The sequence below is a fragment of the Ranitomeya variabilis genome, chromosome 2 (genome assembly GCF_051348905.1).
Source record: "Ranitomeya variabilis isolate aRanVar5 chromosome 2, aRanVar5.hap1, whole genome shotgun sequence".
Lineage (NCBI taxonomy): Eukaryota > Metazoa > Chordata > Amphibia > Anura > Dendrobatidae > Ranitomeya > Ranitomeya variabilis.
This window is the reverse complement of record NC_135233.1, coordinates 441,275,860-441,303,854: the sequence shown is the minus strand read 5'-3', so window position 1 is coordinate 441,303,854 and position 27,995 is coordinate 441,275,860. Positions and strand designations below refer to the sequence as shown.

Genomic DNA, 27,995 nt, shown 5'->3' with positions numbered 1-27,995 from the left:
GGTAACTCTTCATTCTCCTACTTTTGAACCTGCAGGACCGCCTGTCCCTATGGCACCAGACCTACTGCCTCTCCTTTCTTTTACAGGACCGCCCCGTTCAGCCAGGGCCTACTGCCTTTCTCTACTATACATAGTATAGACATAACATTCCTTTCAGTTTGAGAACATGGAGCCCACTCTGCCTGGCTCCTATAAGGACTCACTCACTAACCCCTACGGGTCTACTTTCTGTCCTTAGTAACGAACTAACTTTCTATGGGGACGCAGGGTTTACCTTCTATCCTCACCTTCATTATTACTTTCTTACGTTTCTATCCATGCAGAACTCTAGTCTACCTCAACAGGCTTTCTGCATCTTTCCTTTTGAAGAACATTATTCAAGCTTCACATTTCAAACATATTAAACACATATAACTTTTCATGTAAAACGGTTACATTTCTTGCAAAGCATCATCATGACATTACTGTTCCAAAACAGTATCACTTTCAGGTTCAATTCCAACCTCCCCTTTAAGAGGAGATCAAGTCTTTCTGAGGTAGCTCTTCTTCTCAGCCTACCAGTCCATACAAAGGCTCCGGAATGGTATCTTCGCAAAATGTCTTTAAACAAAACCAGTAGGAAGCACCTTTAAGAAGGTGCAAACTATTTACAGGAAAGTTTGAATCATGCACAGTCCATGATTACTGCAGTTCGTGTAACTTTGTGCAAAACTTCAAGAAAACAACAATAGTGACCCCGGGTCAACAAAGGGGTCACCTTTTTAAAGTTTACCCTGGACGGGTTTAGCAGCAACAGGAACAAAAGAACAAACAGTAACTATTTTACAAATAAGAAAGTACAGTAGAATCTTACTGTGGTGGAGCGGAAGGTGGCCTCTTATCCGGTCTCACCAGGCCAACAGATCGCACCGGTGAGCCAGGACGCCGTTCCGGTCCCAGCAGTGATAAAATCCCTCGCCGGGAGGTCCTCCTTACTGGCAGACGCACACGTCCCTCCGGGGCACGGCAAGGCTGGGCTTCTCGGGGTTCCGCGGGGCCGGGCTCTGCTGCTTTCCCCACCGAATCAGCTCCTTCTGGTGTTCCGGCAGCAGCCTGGAGGGCAATGCATCGCTGCACGCCCCGCGCCATCCAGCCAGCCTCTCCCGTAGCCCTCCTCCAACGAGTGTAGGTGACGGCATCACCTGGCTCCAGATCGCGAGCGATCCTCCCGCTGCAAGGCTCCACCTCCTCCCGGTCTACGCGGACCTGTATCGGCTCCCCGATCTCTTGGATTACTCCCCTTCCGCACTGGGGATTAAAGGCCACCACCACACCACAGTGTGATGGCGGGATCTCCGGAGCACTAACTAGGTCGACCGGTTCTGTAGGATGGGGCCGGCTCCGCCATGCTGCTATCAGACGCCGTAAGTGCTCAGCATCCGGCATGACTTTCAGGCCCGGTGCGGGTAGCGTACCTTCCGCCGCGGCCGGGTAAGCAGCAACAGGAGACAACTTGATCTCGGTGGGCTGGCCCACCCGGGTGAGGGCACGGGCATCAGCCTTCAGGCGGCGGGCCAGCTGTCGGGCCTCGGCTGCAGCCACACATTCTTCGGACAGTGGCACAGGGGGTCGGCCCAACAGTGGCTCGGTGAGGGTCAGACCCCGCAGCGTTGGCGTTTCAGAGCCTGTCCCAGCTTGTGCGGCCTCGGACTGGGCCGGGTCAGCTCCGCGCTGTGCTCCTGGTGCCGCCATTTCTTGTTCTTTTCCCGCGTCTTCTTCCCGCGGTCTCTTCCGTGGGCGGCCCCGTCCCCATGGTCTCCACCCTCCGGCCAGGATCAGGAGGCGGACCTCAGCTGTTGACGGGCACGTCCTCAACACACAGAAATATTTAGACTGGGCGGCCATTGTCTTTCGCGCTCTTCAGCTTGTTCACGCCCACTTCCACGCCCTTCTTCTTCTCCTGCGCTCTCCTTAGCGCTGTAATGGCGGCGGTTTTGGCGGGAACTTCTCTTGGTCAATGGTAACACACAGTCTCTCAATAAAGCTACAGTTCATGCACAACAAATCACAGTCTCTAGGCACACATGACCTGATTCTTCAGGCTTAAGTAGATCCTGTTCGTGACGCCAAGTCTGCGGCGCGCCCCCACACCGCCGCAGGGCCGAGGGGTACCCGGAGCCGGGCCTCTAGGTCTCAGTCCTGGGGTTGTCACGGTGGCTAGACCCGGTCCGTGGCCCTGTCCGTCAGTGGGGGACGTCCGGTGAAATAGGTGGTGATAACGGTGGTGTAGCGGTGCAGTTGTGGGGTGCAGGTCGCGGTAAATAACGAGGACACCAGGTTGCAGTCTCTTTACCTCTTTACTGGAGATCTCTGAGTCCTCAGTCCAGAATACGGTTCACCAGGCTGCGCAAGTCCGGCCGGTCCAATGGCACCTCCAGAGTTCTCTTCACAGGTGGAAATCAGTGCCTTCCTTCTTAGCGCTGTGTTGTAGTCCTTCCCTGCTGTGCTCACGGAAAGTACCCCACAACTGTTGTGTCTGTTTCTTAAGTTCCCTCACAACTCGATTAGATGTTCCTCTCTTATTCCATCCCTCCCTGTTATTCAGGTTGGAACGGCACCCGTTTGTCAGGTAGGCCTGGAGTTCTTCCGGGACCCTAGTGACGCCCCTCTCCCGCAATTGCCCCCCAAGACTTCATAGGTGATATGTGGTAGACAGCCCGCCTGAGACTGACTGTCCTGCCGCTGTTTGGAGTATGGCTTAAAGCTGTATATTATTCCACTCCCTCGGCGTTCCGGCCACCGGTAATGCGCCTCAGCAAGGTGCTGCCTCTTTCAACAAAACCCCTGCTGGTATTCTCCGTCTGCTTGATCTCGTTTCTCACTCAGCACAATCTATCTCGCTTCTAGTCCTTTCTTAGGGCACCGCCGCTATTCTGAGCAGGCACGGTCCCGTTGCGTTCTTTCAATGCCAAGCCTCTGCCAGGATCCCACCCCTGGCAGAGACCCTACTGTCTCTTCCTCCACAACACCCTCTCTCACTAGGTGTTGCTTCGTTCAATCCAGTCAGCGTTCTCTTCTAACTTCCTGCCTGACCCCCAGTTTACCCACTATGGTGGGGAGTGGCCTAATGAATAGCACCCTTAGCTCCCCCCGGAGGCCCTGCTGTGAAACATATTGGTGTCTGTGATACCTGATCAGAGGAACTCCTTCAGTGCCATCGAACGCACCATGGTTCCCCTTAGTGGCGGAGCCACAGTACTGCAACGACCAGGACTCTGGGGCGCTGCAGATGTATGGCTAGGGGGAGGGGGAATGGGGAGAAGAGGCGGAGTAAGGGCGGGCAGTATAAGGGGCAACGGCCATCTCAGTGGGGCAACCATTTTAGGTCCCCCACCGTACTAGAAACAAGCTCAGAGCTGATTTTAGTTATGGAGATTGAGGCGATTTTGCAGCAATTGAGAGCGGCTGCGGGAACCAGAGGTGCGGGATGGCTGCAGGCATCCATTCAGGGCCTGCTGCCTGATGAGGGAGCCGACCAACCCCAAGGTTTAAGTGCAGGGCGTCGGACTCGGAGGTCTAGGCCTCCGGAGCGCCTCAGCCCTGAGGCTACCCCCAGGGCCCGGCGCCGTATAAGGAGCCCCTCTAGGGACCCTCCGGCCGCGGTCACGAAGCGTCGGCAGCCGGCGCGTAAACCTGCGGCTGGGAGGAATCCGCAACACCGGCGGGGCCTGCAACAGGGGGAGGTGTCGGCCTCCCCTGCAGCGATGGCGTCTGGAGGAAGCGTGGATCCAGGAGCAGGAGCGGCCGCTGCCCAACCAGGAACGGGCTCGGCTCGGCGGGGCAGAGAGGTACTGAAGAGCACACGAGGGCCTGCTAGTCAGGTGCCTTCAGCGCAGGGGGGAAGCCGGCAACGCGAGCACTCACCAGCAGCAGAAGGAGCCAGGGATCCGGGGTCAGGAACGGCTGGGGCCCCTTCGGTTCGGCCCCAGGCTCGGCATTCATCCAGCAGCAGTGAGGAGTCGGCGGGGCGAGCATCAGCACGCAGGGCGGCTGGTGAGTGGCAGTGGGGAGTCTCCTCCTGCTCATCGTCTGCTGCTGCTGCTACAGAGAGCAGAGCTGGACGTCCCTGTGCTGCAGCTGGGAGGGGGAGGGGGAGGGGGAGGTGGGGCGAAGCTGACCGCAGGCATGGAGGAGATCGCTGTGTAGTAGGAGGGAGGGAATCTCTGGCCACTGGGGAGGGGGAGAGGAGGGGGGAGCATGGATTAGGCCATTCATTTAGAAGAAGAGGATCATCAGATGGATTTGAACCAGGACATGTGGGACGTATGGACACTGGGGACGCAGCGGTCGAGTCAGGCTGGCTGCACACTGCATCAACTTCCATGGGACAGCACGAGGATGGAGGAAGCACGCGCCCAGAGAGATCGCGTCAGGACGCCGGATTGGCGGCTGCTGGGAACACAGCACCCAGGCAGCCAGGTGAGCGAGACTGCACTTCTTTTTACTTACCTGCACTAGCCTCAAATGTGAATGCAAGGGGGGAGGAATTATCTGTTGGGGGGGCTAGTGGCGGCTCTGGTGTTTTATTACAAAGTCTTAAAGATTTAGTGCGGTTATGGGAGGCGGGGAGTGCACAGGGTACGTTATCTCCCTCGGCGGCTTGGTTAGGTAATAGAAGGGGTATAGGGGATGGAGAAAGAAGTCTGGAGTCACGTCCTGTGGTACAGAGCGAGGTAACGGGGGTTACTGCGGCGGCTGGGGACGAGGCGGCTTCGGGCAACGCAATAACGGGTCAGGTATCCACGGCGGTTGATAACGGGGGCAAAGATAAAGATGAAGCAGTGCGTTTAGGGGATGCTGCAAAATGTGAAGTGTATGTCTGTTTTGAGGGGCCTCTGGGAACACATTTAAAGCAGGAAGTAAGGGATAGGATTTGGAAGGGGGAATACGTGGAGATATTCTCACTTCTCCCACTCGAACGTTTTAATTTAGACAGGGTCAGACGGGATGAGTATAAAAAGGAAGACGAGGAGAGGAGACGTTTTCGTTTGATACCCCGCACATTCAATAATTGGTTACAGGCTTTCGCTATATTGGCTAGTGTGATTGGGGAAAAAGCGCCAGAAAATTGTTCGCCCCTATTCTGCTATATGGATACCATAGGGGAGGCATATAGAGTATACGGGGGACAAGGATGGTTGAGATATGATGAACAATTCCGCCAGAGGAAAGCAGTTCGTCCAAACATTAGATGGGAACATAAAGACATAGCTCTATGGATGAGAGTGACGGCCCCTGGAAAAGGGGGTTCGGGTTCACAATCGTTTCTTGGGGGCACCGGGGGTTCAGGGCAGTCAGGGCACTCGGTGGCAGTACAGAAAGGACTGTGCTTCTCATACAATGATGGCGCATGCAGGTTCGGCGCCAAGTGCAAATTCAAACACGAGTGTTCCGCCTGCGGAGGTAATCATGGGGTGTCGAAGTGCTTCAAGGGAGGAAAACAGAAGGGATCTGAGGGTTTTGAAAAAAGGGGTGACACCGGTTCGGCTGGAAGAGATGGAGCACTTCCTAAATAAATACACTGACAAAGAGGCTGCAAAATTGTTGCGTGATGGTTTTCGGGAGGGATTCAAGATCCCTTTTGTTGACATGGAGGTGAGGTTATCAACCAGGAATTTGAAATCAGCCAGGGAATTCCCAGAAGTGGTCACTGAAAAATTGCAAAAAGAAGTGGCTTTAGGTAGAATGGCTGGGCCGTTTGACACAGCCCCCATGGTTAACCTGAGAGTGTCGCCATTGGGGGTTGTACCAAAAAAGGAGCCTAACAAGTTCAGGTTGATTCATCACCTCTCATTTCCGAAGGGCTCTTCGGTAAACGATGGAATTGACCCCCAATTGTGTTCTGTGTTATATACTTCTTTTGATTCGGCAATGTCATGGGTTAGAAAATGTGGACAAGGGGCCATGTTGGCAAAGACGGACATTGAGGCAGCGTTTAGACTGCTACCAGTTCATCCGGACAGTATGCATTTGCTTGGTTGTTTTTGGGACGGGGGATTTTTTGTGGATCGTTGTTTACCGATGGGGTGTTCATTGTCATGCGCCTATTTCGAAGCATTTAGTACGTTTTTAGAATGGGTAGTTAGGGACGTGACAGGACTCGGTTCTTGTGTTCATTATCTGGATGATTTCTTGTTTGTTGGGTCGGCCTTTTCTTCGGATTGTTCGGTTTTACTTCACTCGATGGAAGGGGTGGCTAAAAAATTTGGCGTTCCGTTGGCAGCGGAAAAAACGGTTGGGCCTGTTACATCTTTGAGTTTTCTGGGTATTGAAATCGACACGGTGGCAATGGAGTGTAGATTGCCTGAGGACAAACTGGTGAACATGAGATTGGAGGTGAAGCGTGTGGGTAGCTTGAAGAAGGTAACACTTCGTGAGGTCCAGTCGTTGCTTGGTAAACTGAACTTCGCATGTCGGATCATGCCAATGGGAAGAGCCTTTTGTCGTAGACTTTCATTGGCCACGGTTGGGATTAGGGCGCCAAATCATTTCATACGGCTTAGAAGGGATCTGAAGGATGATTTGAAAGTTTGGGAATTTTTTCTGGATTCATACAATGGAAAGTCACTCTGGATTGCGCCGGTGGTGTCGGCGGAGTTTCTCAGCATTTTGGTCGGTTCAGCGGACGAATCGGGTTTTTCTTTGTATTTTCGGAACGAATGGTTAGTGGCCGAGTGGCCAAAAACGTGGAAAGAGAGCGGTTTAGTGGCTGATATTACACTACGCGAAGTTTTTCCTATCGTGGTAGCTTTGACACTATGGGGAGGCAATGTTCGAGACAAGAAAATATGTTTTTGTTGCGGCTCAGTTGGGGCCATGGAGGCTATTAATTCGTTGTCATCATCAAAACACTCTCTTCTGCGAGTTTTACAACAATTGGTTTGGGCTGGTTTGAATTTTAATTTGTGGGTCACGGCGGAGCTTGGGGTTTTGAAATATAACAAAATTCTTGAAGCTCTTTCTTCTTCGCAGTGGGATCGTGTTCGGGAGTTGGCACCTCAAGTGGAACCCACGGGGAAGGTTTGTTCAGAGGAGCTTTGGAATCTTCCACTGGGGCAGTGAGAGACTTGTTGGCCAGATCGCTGTCGGCTGGAACTTGGTCGCACTATACGAGGGCCTGGGATTCTTGGGTCCGGTGGAAAAATCAGATGGGTGCGGATTTAGAGGACGAAAGCAAATAGATTTTATTTATCGGTCATATCTGGGAGTCAGGTTGGTCAGTGTCAAAAATCAATAATTCGTTATCAGGCTTGGCTTTTGGCTTTAAACTTAGAGGGTTGCAGGATTTGACAAAATCGTTTCTGGTCCGGCAGGTGGTAAAAGGCTGTCGTAAAGGCTGGAAGGTGTCAGACGGTAGGCGGCCGGTGTCATATGAAGTTTTATTAAATCTGGAAAATCAGTTAGAGGCTGTGTATTCGGATATGGGGGAAGTAATTTTGTTTAGATTAGCATTTTCTCTAGCATTTTTTGGTGCGTTTCGGTTAGGTGAATTGGTTAGTCCTTCCAAGTGTAAGAAAGGTGGTATACTGAGGCAGGATGTGGACATGTTTGGGGACAGGCTAGTGATAATTGTGCGTTCTTCCAAAACGGATACTGCAGGTAAAGGTTGTCGAGTGGTTCTTTTTGAGGTAAACGGCTCTCCAGTTTGCCCGGTAAAATGTTTGAGGGAGTTCCTGTCTGGTCCAGGTTCGGGGGATTGCCCATTGTTAGTGCATAAGGATGGGTCATTTCTCTCCCGTTTTCAATTTTTGACTGTATTTAGACGTTGTTTGGAAAAAGGGGGCATTTCAGCGAAGAATTTTAGTGGGCATTCATTCCGGATTGGGGCGGCAACGGAGGCTGCCAGGAGGGGTCTAGGAGATGAAATGGTTCAGAGGATCGGTCGGTGGGAATCAGTAAGATTTCGTTCTTACATTCGCCCGTCTTTGTTGTAACGGATTGATCTAATTGACCGCAGTTTTCCTTTTCAGTTATACGGTGTTGATGTTTCCTTTTTTATTTTCAGAGCCGAGGCAATTGCTTATTTGGATCATGGGTCATTCATTTGTATTCTGGGCGGCATTGAGGGCCGACGTTCGGCCGGACGGGAGACAACTGGGAGTGCCCCGATCGCGTGGAACCCTGAGGTGGATCGGAAAAAGGGGTATGATGTGGAAGCAATTGCTGTCGGAATTCCACAGATTTGTTCGATTGGATCGGGTGCCAGACTTGTTGGTGGTTCATTTGGGGGGCAATGACTTGGGCAAACGTCCCTGTAGGGAACTAATTAAGGATATCAAGTTTGACATGTTACGGCTTTGGTCTATGTTTCCACGTTTGTTGGTTGTTTGGTCGGACATTGTGCCCAGGAAGGTTTGGCGCGAGGCAAGATCTGTTCATGGTGTGAACAAGGCGAGGATTAAGTTAAACAGAGCGATTTCACGTTTTATGGTGAGAAATGGGGCACTTGTGGTTCGGCATAAGGATCTGGAGTCTGGGCAAGGGGAATACTGGAGGAAAGATGGGGTCCATTTAAATGCGATAGGTCTAGATTTGTGGTGTCTGGCGATTCAAGAGGGCATTGAGAAAGGTATTTTGGTATGGCGTGACATAAATGTTTGAGGGGTCAGAACATTTATGCTGGTGGCGTGGGGGGGGAGGTCCTCGAGGTTGGTGGTGATGGAAATGGTGGATCGGAGGGGGGGGGGATCTCTAAGGTCCTGGACTCCCCCGTGGGTGAACAAATTTGGAATGGAACAAAAAGATCACATGGAGGTGATAATTAGGATATATGGGTAATTTTGGAGGAAATTGGCCGGGTGAGTCTATGGGCGTCTCTGAGCTGGAGCGTAGCGGCTAGAGGCAAGACGTGACCTGGAGGCCAAGTTTTACGGTTATGGAAGACAAGTTTTTATGGTCTGGAGGCCAAGTTTATTACATTTTGGGGCTTCGAGGACCACCCTCCCCGTGGTTAATGTTTAATAAATAAACTGTTTGTTATTATGTGTTAATAAACGGCTGCTGTGGCCAACTTATCCAAATACCATTGTGGTCAGTTTTTTATTTCAGATAAAGCGGTCGGGCCGTTTGGTTGAAGGGTAAAAATGAGGAGTAAAAAAGGTGGGTAGAGAAACTCATGGGGATTCACGTATACCAACTGTCAAGTAAGGCCGTACTGGGCCGCAGGCCTTCAAAGGGAGGACGCCATGACAGGGTTAAGTGATAATACATGAGAAAGCATTGGGTTGAGGGAATTTTGGGTGGGGAAGGGTTAATAAATTTGAATCAGGGGAATGATGTATGGCTAGGGGGAGGGGGAATGGGGAGAAGAGGCGGAGTAAGGGCGGGCAGTATAAGGGGCAACGGCCATCTCAGTGGGGCAACCATTTTAGGTCCCCCACCGTACTAGAAACAAGCTCCCACCCACCCTCCCTTTTTTGTTGGTTGCTTTGGAAACGTTCATAGGTGATGTCAAGGTCGTTAAGAAAAAGGGGTTATTATCGTTGTATTGCTCGAATTATTGCGTTATGTTTTCTGTTGTTTTGTCGCGGCAGCAAGGCGTGGGGGGGGGAGGTCCTTGAGGTTGGTGGTGATGGAAATGGTGGATCGGAGGGGGGGGGGATCTCTAAGGTCCTGGACTCCCCCGTGGGTGAACAAATTTGGAATGGAACAAAAAGATCACATGGAGGTGATAATTAGGATATATGGGTAATTTTGGAGGAAATTGGCCGGGTGAGTCTATGGGCGTCTCTGAGCTGGAGCGTAGCGGCTAGAGGCAAGACGTGACCTGGAGGCCAAGTTTTACGGTTATGGAAGACAAGTTTTTATGGTCTGGAGGCCAAGTTTATTACATTTTGGGGCTTCGAGGACCACCCTCCCCGTGGTTAATGTTTAATAAATAAACTGTTTGTTATTATGTGTTAATAAACGGCTGCTGTGGCCAACTTATCCAAATACCATTGTGGTCAGTTTTTTATTTCAGATAAAGCGGTCGGGCCGTTTGGTTGAAGGGTAAAAATGAGGAGTAAAAAAGGTGGGTAGAGAAACTCATGGGGATTCACGTATACCAACTGTCAAGTATTTGTAAGCCAAAACCAGGAGTGGAACAATTACAGGAAAAGTATAATAGAAACACATGCACCACTTCTGCATTTATCACCCACTCCTGGTTTTGGCTGAGAAATACTGATGTAAAATACTGACCAAATACTGCTAGTGTGACGGCAGCCTAATACTGGAATGAATGAGGGACACGATGTCCCCATGATATAACGAGCGCAGGTAACACGGCTCTGGGGTCACGGTGCTGAGAAGTCGAAGTTTACACTGAGCATTTGATTTTTCAATCTTAATTTCTCTTAATCCACCAAAATGAGAATATGAGAAAACATGGCACATTATCTGTATAGTTACAACTCCTGCATCTGTAAATGCAGGTTTACTGCTCCCTGATTGATGGATTTGGTGATTTAGTGAAATCTTCCACATATTAAATCTATATATTATTACTATTAGGAAACAGCAGAAGGCGACACCGAAGATGGGCAAAATCTACACCCGGAAATGATCCCTGACCCGAATACGAGTCAGGTGGAACTGACCAGCGATCTGACCACAGGTAAGCCGATCATCCAACCTTCTAGAAGGAATCTCCAGATATTATAGAGCACAGGGGACAATGGCGGATTTACTCTACTCTGTGTACAGGGAACCTGCCAGCACATGGTACATGGGAAGTGCTGCTCTGACTGGCAGCCCATTACCCTCTAATGACAGGAGACATTTTGCTTTTAGAAATCCAATATCTCAGTCAGGAGAATCTAACGTAGAAGCAATGCACCAAATTGGATGGAAATGCACTGGGGGCGTGGCAGAAACCGTCTGAGTGCAGTGACCCGCCCTCGTGCACTTCCAGGCTAATCTGCATATTGCTGCTCAGCTTGAGCTCTCTTCCCATCACTCACATGTACAGTGAGGGCGATATGCTCCTCATATTTACACCCCCCATATAATTAGTGATATCCCCATTTACAGACGGCCGTTATTTCTCCTGTAGATTGCTGTATTGTGTATGTAGGATTGATATCGTCTAATACATTTTATTTCTTCATCTTTTTATCACTGTTTTAGATCCAACTGTGCTGGCGATTCCTGACAGTGGAATCTATGAGATCCCTGAGATCCAAGAACCTGCCGCTGTGAGTATCATAGAGGGGGATGTCTGTATATCACCAGATCATGGGGTGTGAATGACGCGTCCAGTATTATCCCCCATATAACCAGGGGACATCTCTATTCTAAATGTAGATGATCCCAGCGTGTTAGATAATAGCACTTATACTAAACCGAATCTGGCACCAGGTTACTGCTACCCATTTGAGAGCAGCATGATGTAGGGGAAGGGACCCTGATTCCAGCGATGTCACCTACTTTACTGAGTGGAGTAGTTGTGATAAAATCACACTTTTTTTCTGCTGCATATCTAGCAGAGCTCTAAATGCTGAGCCCTGTATAAGCCTGCCCACACCATTGACGGGCAGCTTTCTATTTACAGTACACTGTGAATAAGCAGAAATCCGCTAATCTGTGGTGGGGGCAGAGTCACACAGAGCAATAGGACTACGTGCTGATTAAACACTAATTTTAATAAAACAACACAGCTGGAATCAGGATTTCAGCCCTTACATCATGCTGCTCTTAGATTACATTTAAAAAAAACCTGCTGACAGAATTGCCTTTAAGTTTTCATAAGTGATCTATCATATTATTCAGCACTGTGCAATGATTCCGGTGTATGGAGGCCTCCCTTATCCCCTTAACGACCTATGAAGTGCTATGCCCATGACCTCCCCCATCTTATCCGGCATATGACATCTGATCCAGTTATATGCCTTTAACAGCCGTGGGTGGAATCGTGATTCACCTGCAGCTTTTAAAAAGTTAAATGCCACTGTCAAACTCCGACAGTGGAATGTAACATGGCTGCGCAGGAAGTGCGTCTTAGCTCTCGGCAGGAGACCCCTGGGGTTGTCATTGTAACATTGCCATGAGCGCCCCCGGTGGTCGGTGCTCACAGCAGATGAGCATTATTGCTACACATAGCAGGGCTGAACCCCTGCCATGTGTAACACCAGTGATCGGATGATCGTAGCTTCTAGTCTCCCACGGAGACTATTGAGGCAAGTACAAAGTAGAAAAAAAAAAATAATTATATATATATATATATATATATATATATATATATATATATATATATATATATATGTATAAAACAATATAAAAGTCCAAATTACCCTCCTTTTGCCCCATTCAAAACAATTAAAAGAATAAAAATATTTGATATCGCCGCATTCGGAAACGCCTGATATATCAAAATATAAGAAAAATTGATATGATCGGTAAATGACGTAACAAGCAAAAAATCAAAACGGCAGAATTACGCTTTTTTGGTCGCTGCAACATTGCAATAAAATGCAATAACGGGCGATCAAAACATCGCATCTATCCAAAAATGGTATCAAATGTCAGCTCAGCACGCAAAAAATAAGCCCTCACCCAGATAAGGAAAAATGGAGACGCCACAAATCTCAGAAAATGGCGCCATTTTTTTTCTTTTGTTATGACAAGCTTTGGATTTTTTTCACCACTTACCATAAATAAATAAAAAACCTAGACATGTTTGGTGTCTGTGAACTTGTAATGATTTGGAGAATCATAATCGCAGGTCAGTTTTAACATTTAGTGAAGGCGGTAAAAAAAAAAAAAAACAATTGTGGAATTTCACTTTTTTGCAATTTCACCACACTAAGGGTATGTTTCCACGGTCAGGAAACGCTGCTTTTTTGACGCTGCGCAGAGCTGCAGCGTCAAACAAGCAGCGTCCAGATGTTCCAGCATAGTGGAGGGGATTTGATGAAATCCCGTCTCCACTATGCGTGGAAACCCGCACGCGGCGGCCCTGCGACTCCGGACATGCTGCGCGTCTTTTCAGATCGCAGCATGTCTGTACACCTTGCGGGGACGCAGCGTCCCCGCAAGGCATATCACAGGGCGCTATGGGAGAGAGCGATCATCCCGGATGTGAAGAGTTAACACATCCGGCATGATCGCATCCCAGAAAGGGGGCGGGGCTTAGCGCCGAGCGGCTTCGCCGCTGCGGCGATACCGCCGGCCATCCTGACAGTGGAAACATACCCTTAGGGTATGTGTCCACGTTCAGGATTGCATCAGGATTTGGTCAGGATTTTACATCAGTATTTGTAAGCCAAAACCAGGAGTGGAACAATTAGATGAAAAGTATAACAGAAACATCTGCACCACTTCTGCATTTATCACCCACTCCTGGTTTTGGCTTACAAACACTGATGAAAAATCCTGACCAAATCCTGATGCAATCCTGAACGTGGACACATACCCTAACATAAAACTCGTCCCACAAAAAACAAGCCCTCACTAGGCCATATTGACCGAAAAATAATGTTATGGCTCTGGGAAGAAGGGGAGCAAAAAACGGAAATAGCCCTGTTCCCTAAGGGGTTAAATGACATCGGTGTCTGCGGAGCGTTCTGCTTGTACATTCAATCACTGTAAATCAGCTGGGACATAATATTGGAGGAAGACGTTTTTGTATCTGGAGCTTTTTTCTTGCAGCTTTTTTATCTGAATATCATTTCTTATTTTTTTTATAGGGAGCGATTGAATCATTGATCCCAGCGAGAATGCCGCATGTAAGCGACTTTGAAACATGTAAACTGATCGGCGCTGGAAGTTTTGGGTGAGTTTTCTGTTGGGTATAATCCACATTTCTCAGGTTATGAGCACACGTTGCGGATTCGTGTGCGGATTTTTCAGCGCAGAATCTGAAAACTCTGCAGGTAAAACGTCCTGCGTTTTACCTGCGGATTTACCGGAGCAGGTGTAAAACGCTGCGGAATCCGCACAAAGAATTGACATGCTGCAGAAAACCGCAGCAAATCTGAGCTGTATTTCCCGCAGCATGTGCACAGCAGATTTGGTTTTCCATAGGTTTACATAGTACTGTAAAACACATGGAAAACAGCGTCAAATCTGCAACGTGTGCACATAACTTCAGGGTTCCCTATGACAACACTTCTGCCTCTGGCTCTGCCAGTCAGTATTATCATAGGGAAATGATCAGAGTCCACATCACTGTCCACATCCAATTCTCACTATTCAGCTCATTTCTATACAGTGGAGCGTACGGACCTAGAACAGGTCACACTGTAAGGACCTGTGCACACATTGCAGACTTCTCACATTTTTTGTGTGTTTTTTTTTCTGCTCAGATTTGTTACAAAACCTGAGGGAATTCATGATGCCAGAAAAGTGACTGAGATTCCTGAAGACTCGTGCACACGATGCTTATCTTTCCATTTAAATCTGCAGCAGGTCAATTCTTTCAGCATTGTTTCTGCAGATTTCACACATATATTAATGAGTGGGGGGAAATCTGCAACAAAAACGCAGGTAAAAAATCTATCAAAAACATGACAAAAATGCGACTATTTGACGCATCGTTTTCCTGCTTAGAAATGCAGATATGCTGAAAAAATTTCTGCTGCAAATACTTACCGTAATATGGGCACATACCCTTAAGGAAAGGGATTAATATAATATATTACAGTCACGTGTTCTAGACCCCATCGGTTCTTATGCTGCCGCCTCCACCAGAGCTTCCTCCTCAGCAGACTTTGTTTTTTGGGTTCCATTATGGAGCTGATAAGAGTAATCGGCTACACACGGTCACGGGAGGATTGACACGATATTGACATCAATGACATCTGCACCCTCCACCATGACCACGTGAGTCCAATCACTGGCCTCAGCACCAGAAGGGGGCGCCAGAGCAACCAAAGACTGGCCCGGAGAACTGCAGGGATGGACAGGTGGGAGCCTCGGACAGGTGGGTAGAATGGGCTCCATTATTATTTAACTACTTCCATCCCCTCCATTTATTATGCCTTAGGCCCGGGTCATACTTGTGAGTGCAATGTGAGAAATTTGCGTGAGTCTCTTGCCTCAATACCCGGCACTCGGGATATAGAAATACATGCAGCCGCACACTCCGCTCCCGAGTGCCGACGGCAGTGCCAGGTATTGAGGTGAGTTTCTCGCATTGCACTAGCAAGTGTGACCCGGCCTTAGGGTTTGAGAGGAGCAGAATAAACTTCTTACAGTAATTGGAGGAATTTCAATTTGGACTAAATTTTGTTTGGACAGAATCGGATTATAGCGTATCTGCCCAAGAAGATTCTCTCCTCTCTAATATGGCGTGTGTGAGGGCTCCGGAAGACATGGCATTGTGCAGATCTCCATAGCTGATCTATGCAATGCTATATTATTAATTTCTAGAAATGTATCTCCAGTGACGGACGGACTTCAAGAAATGACTACAGAAGATCATATAATGGCTTCTATAGATGGAATGTTAATAAGGATTATTTACCATGGATTGTGCTTTTCTCCAGGTTCATCTACTTAGGGCGCCATAAAGACTTACATCAGACCTTTGCAATGAAGAAAATTGCCAAGTGGAACCTGAATACTCCAGAAGAGGTGGACGAGGCTTATTTGGAAAGGGACATCTTAACATTCTCTGCTTGTCCCTTTGTGGCCTCCATGCTCTGCTCCTTTCCAACTAAATTACACCTCTGTATGGTCATGGAGTATGCGGAAGGTAGGACATGTGTATTATAGTATAGTCAGTCTACATCTGCTTACATCTTATCATATCATTAGGACTTGTCCAGGTGGTTGGTTACATCACCACAGCGCATTTACTATAGGTTATATATGACCTACATGCCCGGAAATTAATTGTTCTGTGAGCAGCGGTACTATGGGGCCCATGAGCTCTAGGGGGCCCAGCATCACTTGGCATTGGGCCACATCACTCCTCCTGTCATCACAATTTCAGCATGGCTGCATCCTCAGAATGTGAATACAGCTGAACAGAATGGCGCATCAGGAGGCCGAAAGCCCCCGATCCACCATTCAGTCCGTGGTTGTGAGACTGTGGTCTGAGACTCCGTACACCGCAGGGGCCAAGTAGTCACAGCACCGCGCCCATAGTGTGGAGTCTCAGCACTCACACCGGACTGACCAGAGCAGCATGCCATGGCAATGGGGCCAGGGGAATAGTGCTTTATTTATTGTCTAAGGGGTATCGTTTCTCCTTATGGAGAGTGACATACCATCTCTGGCTTGTCAAGGTAAGGAGGCTTATTTGCCGTACAATGCTCCTCTGGGAATTTAAATATGCAAATTGCCTCTTCTGAGAAAAAGAGGACTTAAACTCTACAGCGCCACCTATTGGAAGTAGCGATCCTACAAGTCACAATCAACCCTTTAACGAGTCATACAATATGACTTAGGATAAAAGCCAAATCAGTATCTCAATTCGCAGACACGGTGTTTCGGGCTGTTGGCCCTCGTCAGTGCGAAGCATGAGAACTGATTTGGCTAGGTGAGAGGCTCTGGACATGGGGTCTAAGGGGTATCGTTTCTCCTTATGGAGAGTGACATACCATCTCTGGCTTGTCAAGGTAAGGAGGCTTATTTGCCGTACAATGCTCCTCTGGGAATTTAAATATGCAAATTGCCTCTTCTGAGAAAAAGAGGACTTAAACTCTACAGCGCCACCTATTGGAAGTAGCGATCCTACAAGTCACAATCAACCCTTTAACGAGTCATACAATATGACTTAGGATATGACATGTCCAGAGCCTCTCACCTAGCCAAATCAGTTCTCATGCTTCGCACTGACGAGGGCCAACAGCCCGAAACACCGTGTCTGCGAATTGAGATACTGATTTGGCTTTTATCCTAAGTCATATTGTATGACTCGTTAAAGGGTTGATTGTGACTTGTAGGATCGCTACTTCCAATAGGTGGCGCTGTAGAGTTTAAGTCCTCTTTTTCTCAGAAGAGGCAATTTGCATATTTAAATTCCCAGAGGAGCATTGTACGGCAAATAAGCCTCCTTACCTTGACAAGCCAGAGATGGTATGTCACTCTCCATAAGGAGAAACGATACCCCTTAGACCCCATGTCCAGAGCCTCTCACCTAGCCAAATCAGTTCTCATGCTTCGCACTGACGAGGGCCAACAGCCCGAAACACCGTGTCGGCGAATTGAGATACTGATTTGGCTTTTATCCTAAGTCATATTGTATGACTCGTTAAAGGGTTGATTGTGACTTGTAGGATCGCTACTTCCAATAGGTGGCGCTGTAGAGTTTAAGTCCTCTTTTTCTCAGAAGAGGCAATTTGCATATTTAAATTCCCAGAGGAGCATTGTACGGCAAATAAGCCTCCTTACCTTGACAAGCCAGAGATGGTATGTCACTCTCCATAAGGAGAAACGATACCCCTTAGACCCCATGTCCAGAGCCTCTCACCTAGCCAAATCAGTTCTCATGCTTCGCACTGACGAGGGCCAACAGCCCGAAACACCGTGTCGGCGAATTGAGATACTGATTTGGCTTTTATCCTAAGTCATATTGTATGACTCGTTAAAGGGTTGATTGTGACTTGTAGGATCGCTACTTCCAATAGGTGGCGCTGTAGAGTTTAAGTCCTCTTTTTCTCAGAAGAGGCAATTTGCATATTTAAATTCCCAGAGGAGCATTGTACGGCAAATAAGCCTCCTTACCTTGACAAGCCAGAGATGGTATGTCACTCTCCATAAGGAGAAACGATACCCCTTAGACCCCATGTCCAGAGCCTCTCACCTAGCCAAATCAGTTCTCATGCTTCGCACTGACGAGGGCCAACAGCCCGAAACACCGTGTCTGCGAATTGAGATACTGATTTGGCTTTTATCCTAAGTCATATTGTATGACTCGTTAAAGGGTTGATTGTGACTTGTAGGATCGCTACTTCCAATAGGTGGCGCTGTAGAGTTTAAGTCCTCTTTTTCTCAGAAGAGGCAATTTGCATATTTAAGTTCCCAGAGGAGCATTGTACGGCAAATAAGCCTCCTTACCTTGACAAGCCAGAGATGGTATGTCACTCTCCATAAGGAGAAACGATACCCCTTAGACCCCATGTCCAGAGCCTCTCACCTAGCCAAATCAGTTCTCATGCTTCGCACTGACGAGGGCCAACAGCCCGAAACACCGTGTCTGCGAATTGAGATACTGATTTGGCTTTTATCCTAAGTCATATTGTATGACTCGTTAAAGGGTTGATTGTGACTTGTAGGATCGCTACTTCCAATAGGTGGCGCTGTAGAGTTTAAGTCCTCTTTTTCTCAGAAGAGGCAATTTGCATATTTAAATTCCCAGAGGAGCATTGTACGGCAAATAAGCCTCCTTACCTTGACAAGCCAGAGATGGTATGTCACTCTCCATAAGGAGAAACGATACCCCTTAGACCCCATGTCCAGAGCCTCTCACCTAGCCAAATCAGTTCTCATGCTTCGCACTGACGAGGGCCAACAGCCCGAAACACCGTGTCTGCGAATTGAGATACTGATTTGGCTTTTATCCTAAGTCATATTGTATGACTCGTTAAAGGGTTGATTGTGACTTGTAGGATCGCTACTTCCAATAGGTGGCGCTGTAGAGTTTAAGTCCTCTTTTTCTCAGAAGAGGCAATTTGCATATTTAAATTCCCAGAGGAGCATTGTACGGCAAATAAGCCTCCTTACCTTGACAAGCCAGAGATGGTATGTCACTCTCCATAAGGAGAAACGATACCCCTTAGACCCCATGTCCAGAGCCTCTCACCTAGCCAAATCAGTTCTCATGCTTCGCACTGACGAGGGCCAACAGCCCGAAACACCGTGTCTGCGAATTGAGATACTGATTTGGCTTTTATCCTAAGTCATATTGTATGACTCGTTAAAGGGTTGATTGTGACTTGTAGGATCGCTACTTCCAATAGGTGGCGCTGTAGAGTTTAAGTCCTCTTTTTCTCAGAAGAGGCAATTTGCATATTTAAATTCCCAGAGGAGCATTGTACGGCAAATAAGCCTCCTTACCTTGACAAGCCAGAGATGGTATGTCACTCTCCATAAGGAGAAACGATACCCCTTAGACCCCATGTCCAGAGCCTCTCACCTAGCCAAATCAGTTCTCATGCTTCGCACTGACGAGGGCCAACAGCCCGAAACACCGTGTCGGCGAATTGAGATACTGATTTGGCTTTTATCCTAAGTCATATTGTATGACTCGTTAAAGGGTTGATTGTGACTTGTAGGATCGCTACTTCCAATAGGTGGCGCTGTAGAGTTTAAGTCCTCTTTTTCTCAGAAGAGGCAATTTGCATATTTAAATTCCCAGAGGAGCATTGTACGGCAAATAAGCCTCCTTACCTTGACAAGCCAGAGATGGTATGTCACTCTCCATAAGGAGAAACGATACCCCTTAGACCCCATGTCCAGAGCCTCTCACCTAGCCAAATCAGTTCTCATGCTTCGCACTGACGAGGGCCAACAGCCCGAAACACCGTGTCTGCGAATTGAGATACTGATTTGGCTTTTATCCTAAGTCATATTGTATGACTCGTTAAAGGGTTGATTGTGACTTGTAGGATCGCTACTTCCAATAGGTGGCGCTGTAGAGTTTAAGTCCTCTTTTTCTCAGAAGAGGCAATTTGCATATTTAAATTCCCAGAGGAGCATTGTACGGCAAATAAGCCTCCTTACCTTGACAAGCCAGAGATGGTATGTCACTCTCCATAAGGAGAAACGATACCCCTTAGACCCCATGTCCAGAGCCTCTCACCTAGCCAAATCAGTTCTCATGCTTCGCACTGACGAGGGCCAACAGCCCGAAACACCGTGTCTGCGAATTGAGATACTGATTTGGCTTTTATCCTAAGTCATATTGTATGACTCGTTAAAGGGTTGATTGTGACTTGTAGGATCGCTACTTCCAATAGGTGGCGCTGTAGAGTTTAAGTCCTCTTTTTCTCAGAAGAGGCAATTTGCATATTTAAATTCCCAGAGGAGCATTGTACGGCAAATAAGCCTCCTTACCTTGACAAGCCAGAGATGGTATGTCACTCTCCATAAGGAGAAACGATACCCCTTAGACCCCATGTCCAGAGCCTCTCACCTAGCCAAATCAGTTCTCATGCTTCGCACTGACGAGGGCCAACAGCCCGAAACACCGTGTCTGCGAATTGAGATACTGATTTGGCTTTTATCCTAAGTCATATTGTATGACTCGTTAAAGGGTTGATTGTGACTTGTAGGATCGCTACTTCCAATAGGTGGCGCTGTAGAGTTTAAGTCCTCTTTTTCTCAGAAGAGGCAATTTGCATATTTAAATTCCCAGAGGAGCATTGTACGGCAAATAAGCCTCCTTACCTTGACAAGCCAGAGATGGTATGTCACTCTCCATAAGGAGAAACGATACCCCTTAGACCCCATGTCCAGAGCCTCTCACCTAGCCAAATCAGTTCTCATGCTTCGCACTGACGAGGGCCAACAGCCCGAAACACCGTGTCTGCGAATTGAGATACTGATTTGGCTTTTATCCTAAGTCATATTGTATGACTCGTTAAAGGGTTGATTGTGACTTGTAGGATCGCTACTTCCAATAGGTGGCGCTGTAGAGTTTAAGTCCTCTTTTTCTCAGAAGAGGCAATTTGCATATTTAAATTCCCAGAGGAGCATTGTACGGCAAATAAGCCTCCTTACCTTGACAAGCCAGAGATGGTATGTCACTCTCCATAAGGAGAAACGATACCCCTTAGACCCCATGTCCAGAGCCTCTCACCTAGCCAAATCAGTTCTCATGCTTCGCACTGACGAGGGCCAACAGCCCGAAACACCGTGTCTGCGAATTGAGATACTGATTTGGCTTTTATCCTAAGTCATATTGTATGACTCGTTAAAGGGTTGATTGTGACTTGTAGGATCGCTACTTCCAATAGGTGGCGCTGTAGAGTTTAAGTCCTCTTTTTCTCAGAAGAGGCAATTTGCATATTTAAATTCCCAGAGGAGCATTGTACGGCAAATAAGCCTCCTTACCTTGACAAGCCAGAGATGGTATGTCACTCTCCATAAGGAGAAACGATACCCCTTAGACCCCATGTCCAGAGCCTCTCACCTAGCCAAATCAGTTCTCATGCTTCGCACTGACGAGGGCCAACAGCCCGAAACACCGTGTCTGCGAATTGAGATACTGATTTGGCTTTTATCCTAAGTCATATTGTATGACTCGTTAAAGGGTTGATTGTGACTTGTAGGATCGCTACTTCCAATAGGTGGCGCTGTAGAGTTTAAGTCCTCTTTTTCTCAGAAGAGGCAATTTGCATATTTAAATTCCCAGAGGAGCATTGTACGGCAAATAAGCCTCCTTACCTTGACAAGCCAGAGATGGTATGTCACTCTCCATAAGGAGAAACGATACCCCTTAGACCCCATGTCCAGAGCCTCTCACCTAGCCAAATCAGTTCTCATGCTTCGCACTGACGAGGGCCAACAGCCCGAAACACCGTGTCTGCGAATTGAGATACTGATTTGGCTTTTATCCTAAGTCATATTGTATGACTCGTTAAAGGGTTGATTGTGACTTGTAGGATCGCTACTTCCAATAGGTGGCGCTGTAGAGTTTAAGTCCTCTTTTTCTCAGAAGAGGCAATTTGCATATTTAAATTCCCAGAGGAGCATTGTACGGCAAATAAGCCTCCTTACCTTGACAAGCCAGAGATGGTATGTCACTCTCCATAAGGAGAAACGATACCCCTTAGACCCCATGTCCAGAGCCTCTCACCTAGCCAAATCAGTTCTCATGCTTCGCACTGACGAGGGCCAACAGCCCGAAACACCGTGTCTGCGAATTGAGATACTGATTTGGCTTTTATCCTAAGTCATATTGTATGACTCGTTAAAGGGTTGATTGTGACTTGTAGGATCGCTACTTCCAATAGGTGGCGCTGTAGAGTTTAAGTCCTCTTTTTCTCAGAAGAGGCAATTTGCATATTTAAATTCCCAGAGGAGCATTGTACGGCAAATAAGCCTCCTTACCTTGACAAGCCAGAGATGGTATGTCACTCTCCATAAGGAGAAACGATACCCCTTAGACCCCATGTCCAGAGCCTCTCACCTAGCCAAATCAGTTCTCATGCTTCGCACTGACGAGGGCCAACAGCCCGAAACACCGTGTCTGCGAATTGAGATACTGATTTGGCTTTTATCCTAAGTCATATTGTATGACTCGTTAAAGGGTTGATTGTGACTTGTAGGATCGCTACTTCCAATAGGTGGCGCTGTAGAGTTTAAGTCCTCTTTTTCTCAGAAGAGGCAATTTGCATATTATTTATTGTCAGCATTTGTAGGGGCCATAATACTGATTGGGTGGCTGTGGGGGACATAGTACTGTGTGCGAGGCAATGGGAGCCTGCTAATACCCCCAGATTGACTTGTCAAAAGTGAACGTCCCTGTACAGAGTGGGGTCTTCATACTGAGTGGTGTGCTGTGGAGGTCCTTATTTTGTGTGGGGGTCCTCATTCTGTGTTAGGGTCCAAATTATGTGTGAGGAGCTGTGGGGGCCTTTATACTAAGTGACGACATGTGGAGGCCATTATATTGTGTGAGAGTCTGCTTGGGACATTATACTGAGTATAGGGACTGTGGGCGCCATCATACTGAGTGGGGGCATCATACTGACACCGTATATGTGGGGTGATACTGTAGGGAGGAGGATTCACAAGGGGAACCATACTCTGTGTTTGGGTGGGGGCACTATTGAGGGCATCAAGCTTTGAAATGGCCATAAAAAGTATATTTCTGGTGAGAACACTAAGGGGCTTCAATGGATGGATAGATAGATAGATAGATAGATAGATAGATAGATAGATAGATAGATAGATAGATAGATAGATAGATAGATAAATAGATAGTATCTTCAGCTGTAGACAAGATGTGATATCACTTTATGTTATTAGGGTATGTGCACACGTCAGGATTTCTTGCAGAAATTTCCTGAAGAAAACCGGAAATTTTCTGCAAGAAATCCGCATTTTTTTCTTCCGTTTTTTTCGCGTTTTTTTTAGCATTTTGCAAGCGAAATTAGCTTGCAGAATGCAAAAGTTTTCCAAGCGATCTGTAGCATCGCTTGGAAAACTGACTGACAGGTTGGTCACACTTGTCAAACATAGTGTTTGACAAGTGTGACCAACTTTTTACTATAGATGCTGCCTATGCAGCATCAATAGTAAAAGATAGAATGTTTAAAAATAATAAAAAAAACTTTAAAAAATGGTTATACTCACCTGCAGACAGTCGATCTCCTCAGCGGCGTCCGTTCCTATAGATGGTGTGTGTGTGCAGGACCTTCGATGACGTCGCGGTCACGTGAGCGGTCACATGAGCGGTCACGCGACCAATCACAAGACCGCGACATCATCGCAGGTCCTTCACACACACCAGCTATAGGAACGGAAGCGGCAGCATGCACCTGAGAGGCGGGAAGACTCCGGGGCCATCGAAGGTGAGTATATGACTATTTTTTATTTTAGTTCTTTTTTTTTACCAATTATACGGTGCCCAGTCCGTGGAGGAGAGTCTCCTCTCCTCCACCCTGGGTACCAACCGCACATAATCTGCTTACTTCCCGCATGGTGGGCACAGCCCCGTGCGGGAAGAAAGCAGATCAATGCATTCCTAGGTGTGCGGAATCCACGCAATTCCGCAAATATAATGAACATGTTGCTTTTTTTTCTGCTATGCGATGTTTTTGCGGAAAAGAATACAGCATGTGCACCAAAAATGCGGAATACACTGAAAATAATGGGAGGCATATGTAAGCGTTTTTTTTGCGTTTTTATCACGTTTTATAGCGAAAAAACGCGAAAAATACTGAACGTGTGCACATGGCCTTAGTTACATGGACCACATTTCACCACTACTTTAGTCTAATATTATGTGCACTATTCATTCTAGCTGTATATATTCTCTCCTGCCAAATATCTCGGCTCACTTCTCATTATACATCATGGTGATCTGCTTTATAAACCCCTCACCGGTCATATTTCTTTTTTTCTACAGGTGGAGACTGTCAGACCCTATTAAACACCAGGGGTCGTTTACCTGTCCCCTTGGCCCGCTTGTACTTTGCAGAAGCGGTTGTTGCTGTAGAATACTTGCACAGCTATGGTGTGGTCCACAGAGACCTGAAGCCAGGGAAGTAAGTGCCCCCTGTAGTATGATAAAGGGAGTTATTTATTATCATATAGTCTGCAAGGTTTAAACCATCTTTTCTTTCACAGCCTCCTGATAACATCTACTGGACACATTAAAGTTACTGATTTTGGTATTTCAAAAGTTGGCGTCATGATACCAAAAAACAACAACTACAAGCAATTACCAGAGGAGATCAGCAGAGAGTTCCGGGACCATGAGGTGGGCATCACTTACAGAAACGCAGCTTGTTCTTTACTAATCTCATCACACTGTTGTTTCTTCTCTGTAATCTTCATTTCTAGAGATCTTTTCCGCTGATATTTTATCTTATGTCATTGTGTTTTTATGGTGGGAACTTGTCATAATAATGGTATGATCAATCTCTTCTCTTTCTTCTGTTGGTTTCCAGGTCCTTGGCACCCCACATTATGTAGCCCCAGAGGTCATCCTGAAACAAGGCTATGGAAGACCTGTTGACTGGTGGGCAATGGGGATCATACTACATCAATTCCTTGTGGGATCTGTACCATTTGATGGGAAATCCCCAGCTGACCTTTTTAAAAATATTGTCGGTGGTAAGTGGAATAATCCAATCATTGCTTTGGTTGGTTACATTTGTTTACTTATTTCCTTAGCTTTGTCTTACAGACCAATAAAAATGTTTTCATTTTCTGTAATTTTTCTATATAACAGGACACCTATGTTGGGATTTCTATCACGTTCCTAACTTTAATACTTGGTGCCTCATCACTAAACTGCTGAGAAAAAAACCTAAACAAAGACTTGGGACAGGTAACAATTTTCTTATTACACATAGGACATATCGCTCATGTCTATGAGAATTAGCAGTTCTCTATCAGCTCATCCATTTCTAATTCTTCATAATATGACTTTCAGTCATATTTAGTGATGAGCAAATATACTCATTACTGGAGATTTCTCGAGCATGCTCGGGGGTCCTCCGAGTATTTTTTTAGTGCTCGGAGTTTCAGTTTTTCTTGCCGCAGCTGAAAGATTTACATCTGTTAGCCAGCATAAGTACATGTGGGGGTTGCCTGGTTGCTAGGGAATCCCCACATGTACTTATGCTGGCTAGCAGATGTAAATCATTCAGCTGCGGCAAGAAAAACTAAAACTCCAAGCACTAAAAAATACTCAGAGGACCCCCGAGCATGCTCGAGAAATCTCCAGTAATGAGTATATTCGCTCATCACTAGTCATATTATTTCCTTCATGTTTGCTCAGAAATGTTCATTAGTTCAGACTCAGTTAAACAGTTCAGGTATGGAACAGTCTCTGACAATATCCACAACACTTTTATTTTGTATTTTCCAGCAGGAGCATTTGAGATCAAGGGTCATCCATTCCTGATTGGCTTAGACTTTGACAACCTTCTAAGTCAGAAGCCGGAGTATGTTCCTCAGCTTGTGTCACGTGTGGACGCAAGATTCTGTATCAGTAAGTAGAAGAAGACGTCATCTAGACTAAGCAGCTGTTTGTCTCATGTACCATAGTTTGATAGACTAAGCAGCTGTTTGTCTCATGTACCATAGTTTGACACAATCGGTTCCCATTAATATTATGGATAAATGGTGACTGTGCTATATTGACAACCTTTAATAATACTTCATTACCTATGTCTTGTAGATCACTCTGATATAAACAAACATCTGGTCTCAGAGGATGAGGAGGACGAGAGCTTTATCTACCAAAATTTTACATCTTCTTCTGAATGGCTTTCTAAAGTAAGTATGAGAACAGCAAATACAAAAAATGTAAAAAAAAACATCTAAAAGAAAGAAAAAAAAGGATTTCATATCTTCTTGTTGTCCCCATTTAGCTCTGTACCACCGCTACCAGGAGGATGAATAATGAGGATCCCAAGTCACCTGCAGAATTTACACAAGCATCCTGCACAAACATCTTAGAAATGTGAGTAGATTATAGGGTCATTACTTGCAGCTCCAGGCTGATATATGTGCACAACCCCAAATATAGGACATAAATACCATAATATCAATTACATCATCCATCCCCCCATGATTAGCAGTCATTAGGCTTCAGAAACTGCTGATGGTAACATCCTATACCTGCAGCCAGTCATGCACTTTTAGTGCTGCCCACACTGTAGGAGATGTAGTAATACATGCCAGCCATTCTTTGTAGTTGTTTTTCCCTCTGCTCTATAAAAAATAGATTTAAGCAGGAAACCTTCCCCACTATAACTCTTATATGTCCTAATAGGCCTTATAGTTGGTGTTAAACTACTGAGGCAACCCCTTTTATACTGCTTTTACTTGTGATTTACACGTTTTTCTTCTTCCAAACAGGCAGAAAGAATCTGTTCCTGCATCTATTAGAGATGATGCTATTACCAGTTTACCATGCTCGTCCCCATTGTCAGGTATGTACATGTCTACAGCACTACAAATGAGAATGTTGACTTCATCTCACATATTTCCACATGTTTTTTCTGTAATTGGTCTCCTATACTGTCCATGTTTCATGGATCCCAATTATGTTGCCCATAGGCCCATACATTTCTCTAACTTTGTACAGTTTTCCCAGATTACCCGATCATTCATCTGGAGCAGATGTTATCTGTCAGTGATGGGATTGTCGCATGTATGATGGCTGACAATGATCGCTGACTTCTGTATGATAACATTCCTCTGCTGTTCGTGCACAATAGTATCATGTAATAAGGAGTTCCTTTACTTACATTGCGCTGGTAAACAGAAATTTTGGTGCCAACGATGTCTTAACAGTTTTATATTAAGTTTTTGGTGCTGATTAAAAATATTGCTTTGGTTTTGCCAGATTGGCTCTAGTTTTTGAAATAATTAATAGTTAATTAATTAAAATAAAATTCTGGCCTCAAAAAGTCGCTTTTATAGCATTGTAAACCTAGAAATACAAAATAATTACATAGGATATTTCATTACCTAAGAAATCATTATTTTTATGGATGAACTACTGTCACGCTGTGACGGTTTTCGGTAACAAAAGGGGCCTCAAACTGTCCCTGGAACTGGGACCTCAACTATTCCTGTCCCGGGGGTACTCTTGAAGGTAGAGAGGCCTGAGTCTAAAGCAGCCTAGAAATGGTCGTTAAACTCTTCAGCACCAAAGGAAATTAAATTCATTTAATATGGGACACAAAAAATGGAAGATCTGCAATTCACAATAAGTAGTGATCTTCTAACCCCAGATCTCCCAGGAGGACGAGACACACTCTTGACAATTATCCCAAAAAGTAGAACCAATTCAGCAAAAGTAATGGTGATCCCTGGACCTTCACGAAAGATATACATGGCATTACCCTATTTGTTATATTTCCTCCTGAAGGGGTTAAATGGTGGGAAAATATCTTTCTCTCTCTTTTTTGCCATTGTACATACTCACAAGTGCTTTGCAGGTAGTTGGCTAGCAAACCTGGCCAGTCAGGGGACCATAGCATGGGAAAGATAGGTTTCCTTCCCTGTAAACTGACTCTGATTGGTGCATGTATTAGTAAATAAAGAGGGAGAGGATAAAAGAGGGAGGCGCCAGAGATCCGTGCCCAACCTTCAGCGTCTTCCTAGTAGAAGTGCTGCCCCACCCTTCATTTTGTCACGGGCTTAGGGTTAGTCATTCAGGTATCTGAATAAACAGATGGGTTCCCACGCTGTCACACAGGACAACATGTGAGTGTGCGTCTGTTACTGGCGGTGAAAAGATTACGGTGGCTCAGGTGTCAGATGATAACTACTACTGTCATCAGCGTTGCCTGATCTCGCTGATAGCAGCAAGAGCAGGCATTGCTGATCATAGTACT

General features: G+C 46.5%; 2 protein-coding genes across 5 annotated transcripts in view; one reads left to right on the top strand and one right to left on the bottom strand.

Annotated features, from left to right (window-relative positions):
- The window catches only part of LOC143806502 (embryonic protein UVS.2-like), a 207,906-nt gene that overhangs the window by 101,528 nt on the left and 78,383 nt on the right, over positions 1-27,995 (bottom strand). The gene's annotated exons all lie outside the window — the stretch shown is intronic.
- LOC143806497 (microtubule-associated serine/threonine-protein kinase 2-like) overlaps positions 1-27,995 on the top strand; it is a 32,519-nt gene that overhangs the window by 3,102 nt on the left and 1,422 nt on the right. Inside the window, exons 1-13 of one of the 2 annotated variants that reach the window (XM_077287100.1) lie at positions 3,144-4,458; positions 10,534-10,636; positions 11,149-11,216; positions 13,707-13,792; positions 15,507-15,715; positions 24,044-24,182; positions 24,265-24,397; positions 24,588-24,753; positions 24,872-24,970; positions 25,514-25,636; positions 25,826-25,923; positions 26,019-26,110; positions 26,509-26,582. In XM_077287100.1, coding sequence (XP_077143215.1) covers positions 4,276-4,458; positions 10,534-10,636; positions 11,149-11,216; positions 13,707-13,792; positions 15,507-15,715; positions 24,044-24,182; positions 24,265-24,397; positions 24,588-24,753; positions 24,872-24,970; positions 25,514-25,636; positions 25,826-25,923; positions 26,019-26,110; positions 26,509-26,582 — 1,573 coding nt within the window. In that variant the 5' untranslated portion in view covers positions 3,144-4,275. Of the gene's footprint in view, positions 1-3,143; positions 4,459-10,533; positions 10,637-11,148; positions 11,217-13,706; positions 13,793-15,506; positions 15,716-24,043; positions 24,183-24,264; positions 24,398-24,587; positions 24,754-24,871; positions 24,971-25,513; positions 25,637-25,825; positions 25,924-26,018; positions 26,111-26,508; positions 26,583-27,995 lie in introns of those variants that run through there. The other variant, XM_077287099.1, reaches the window with a different exon arrangement.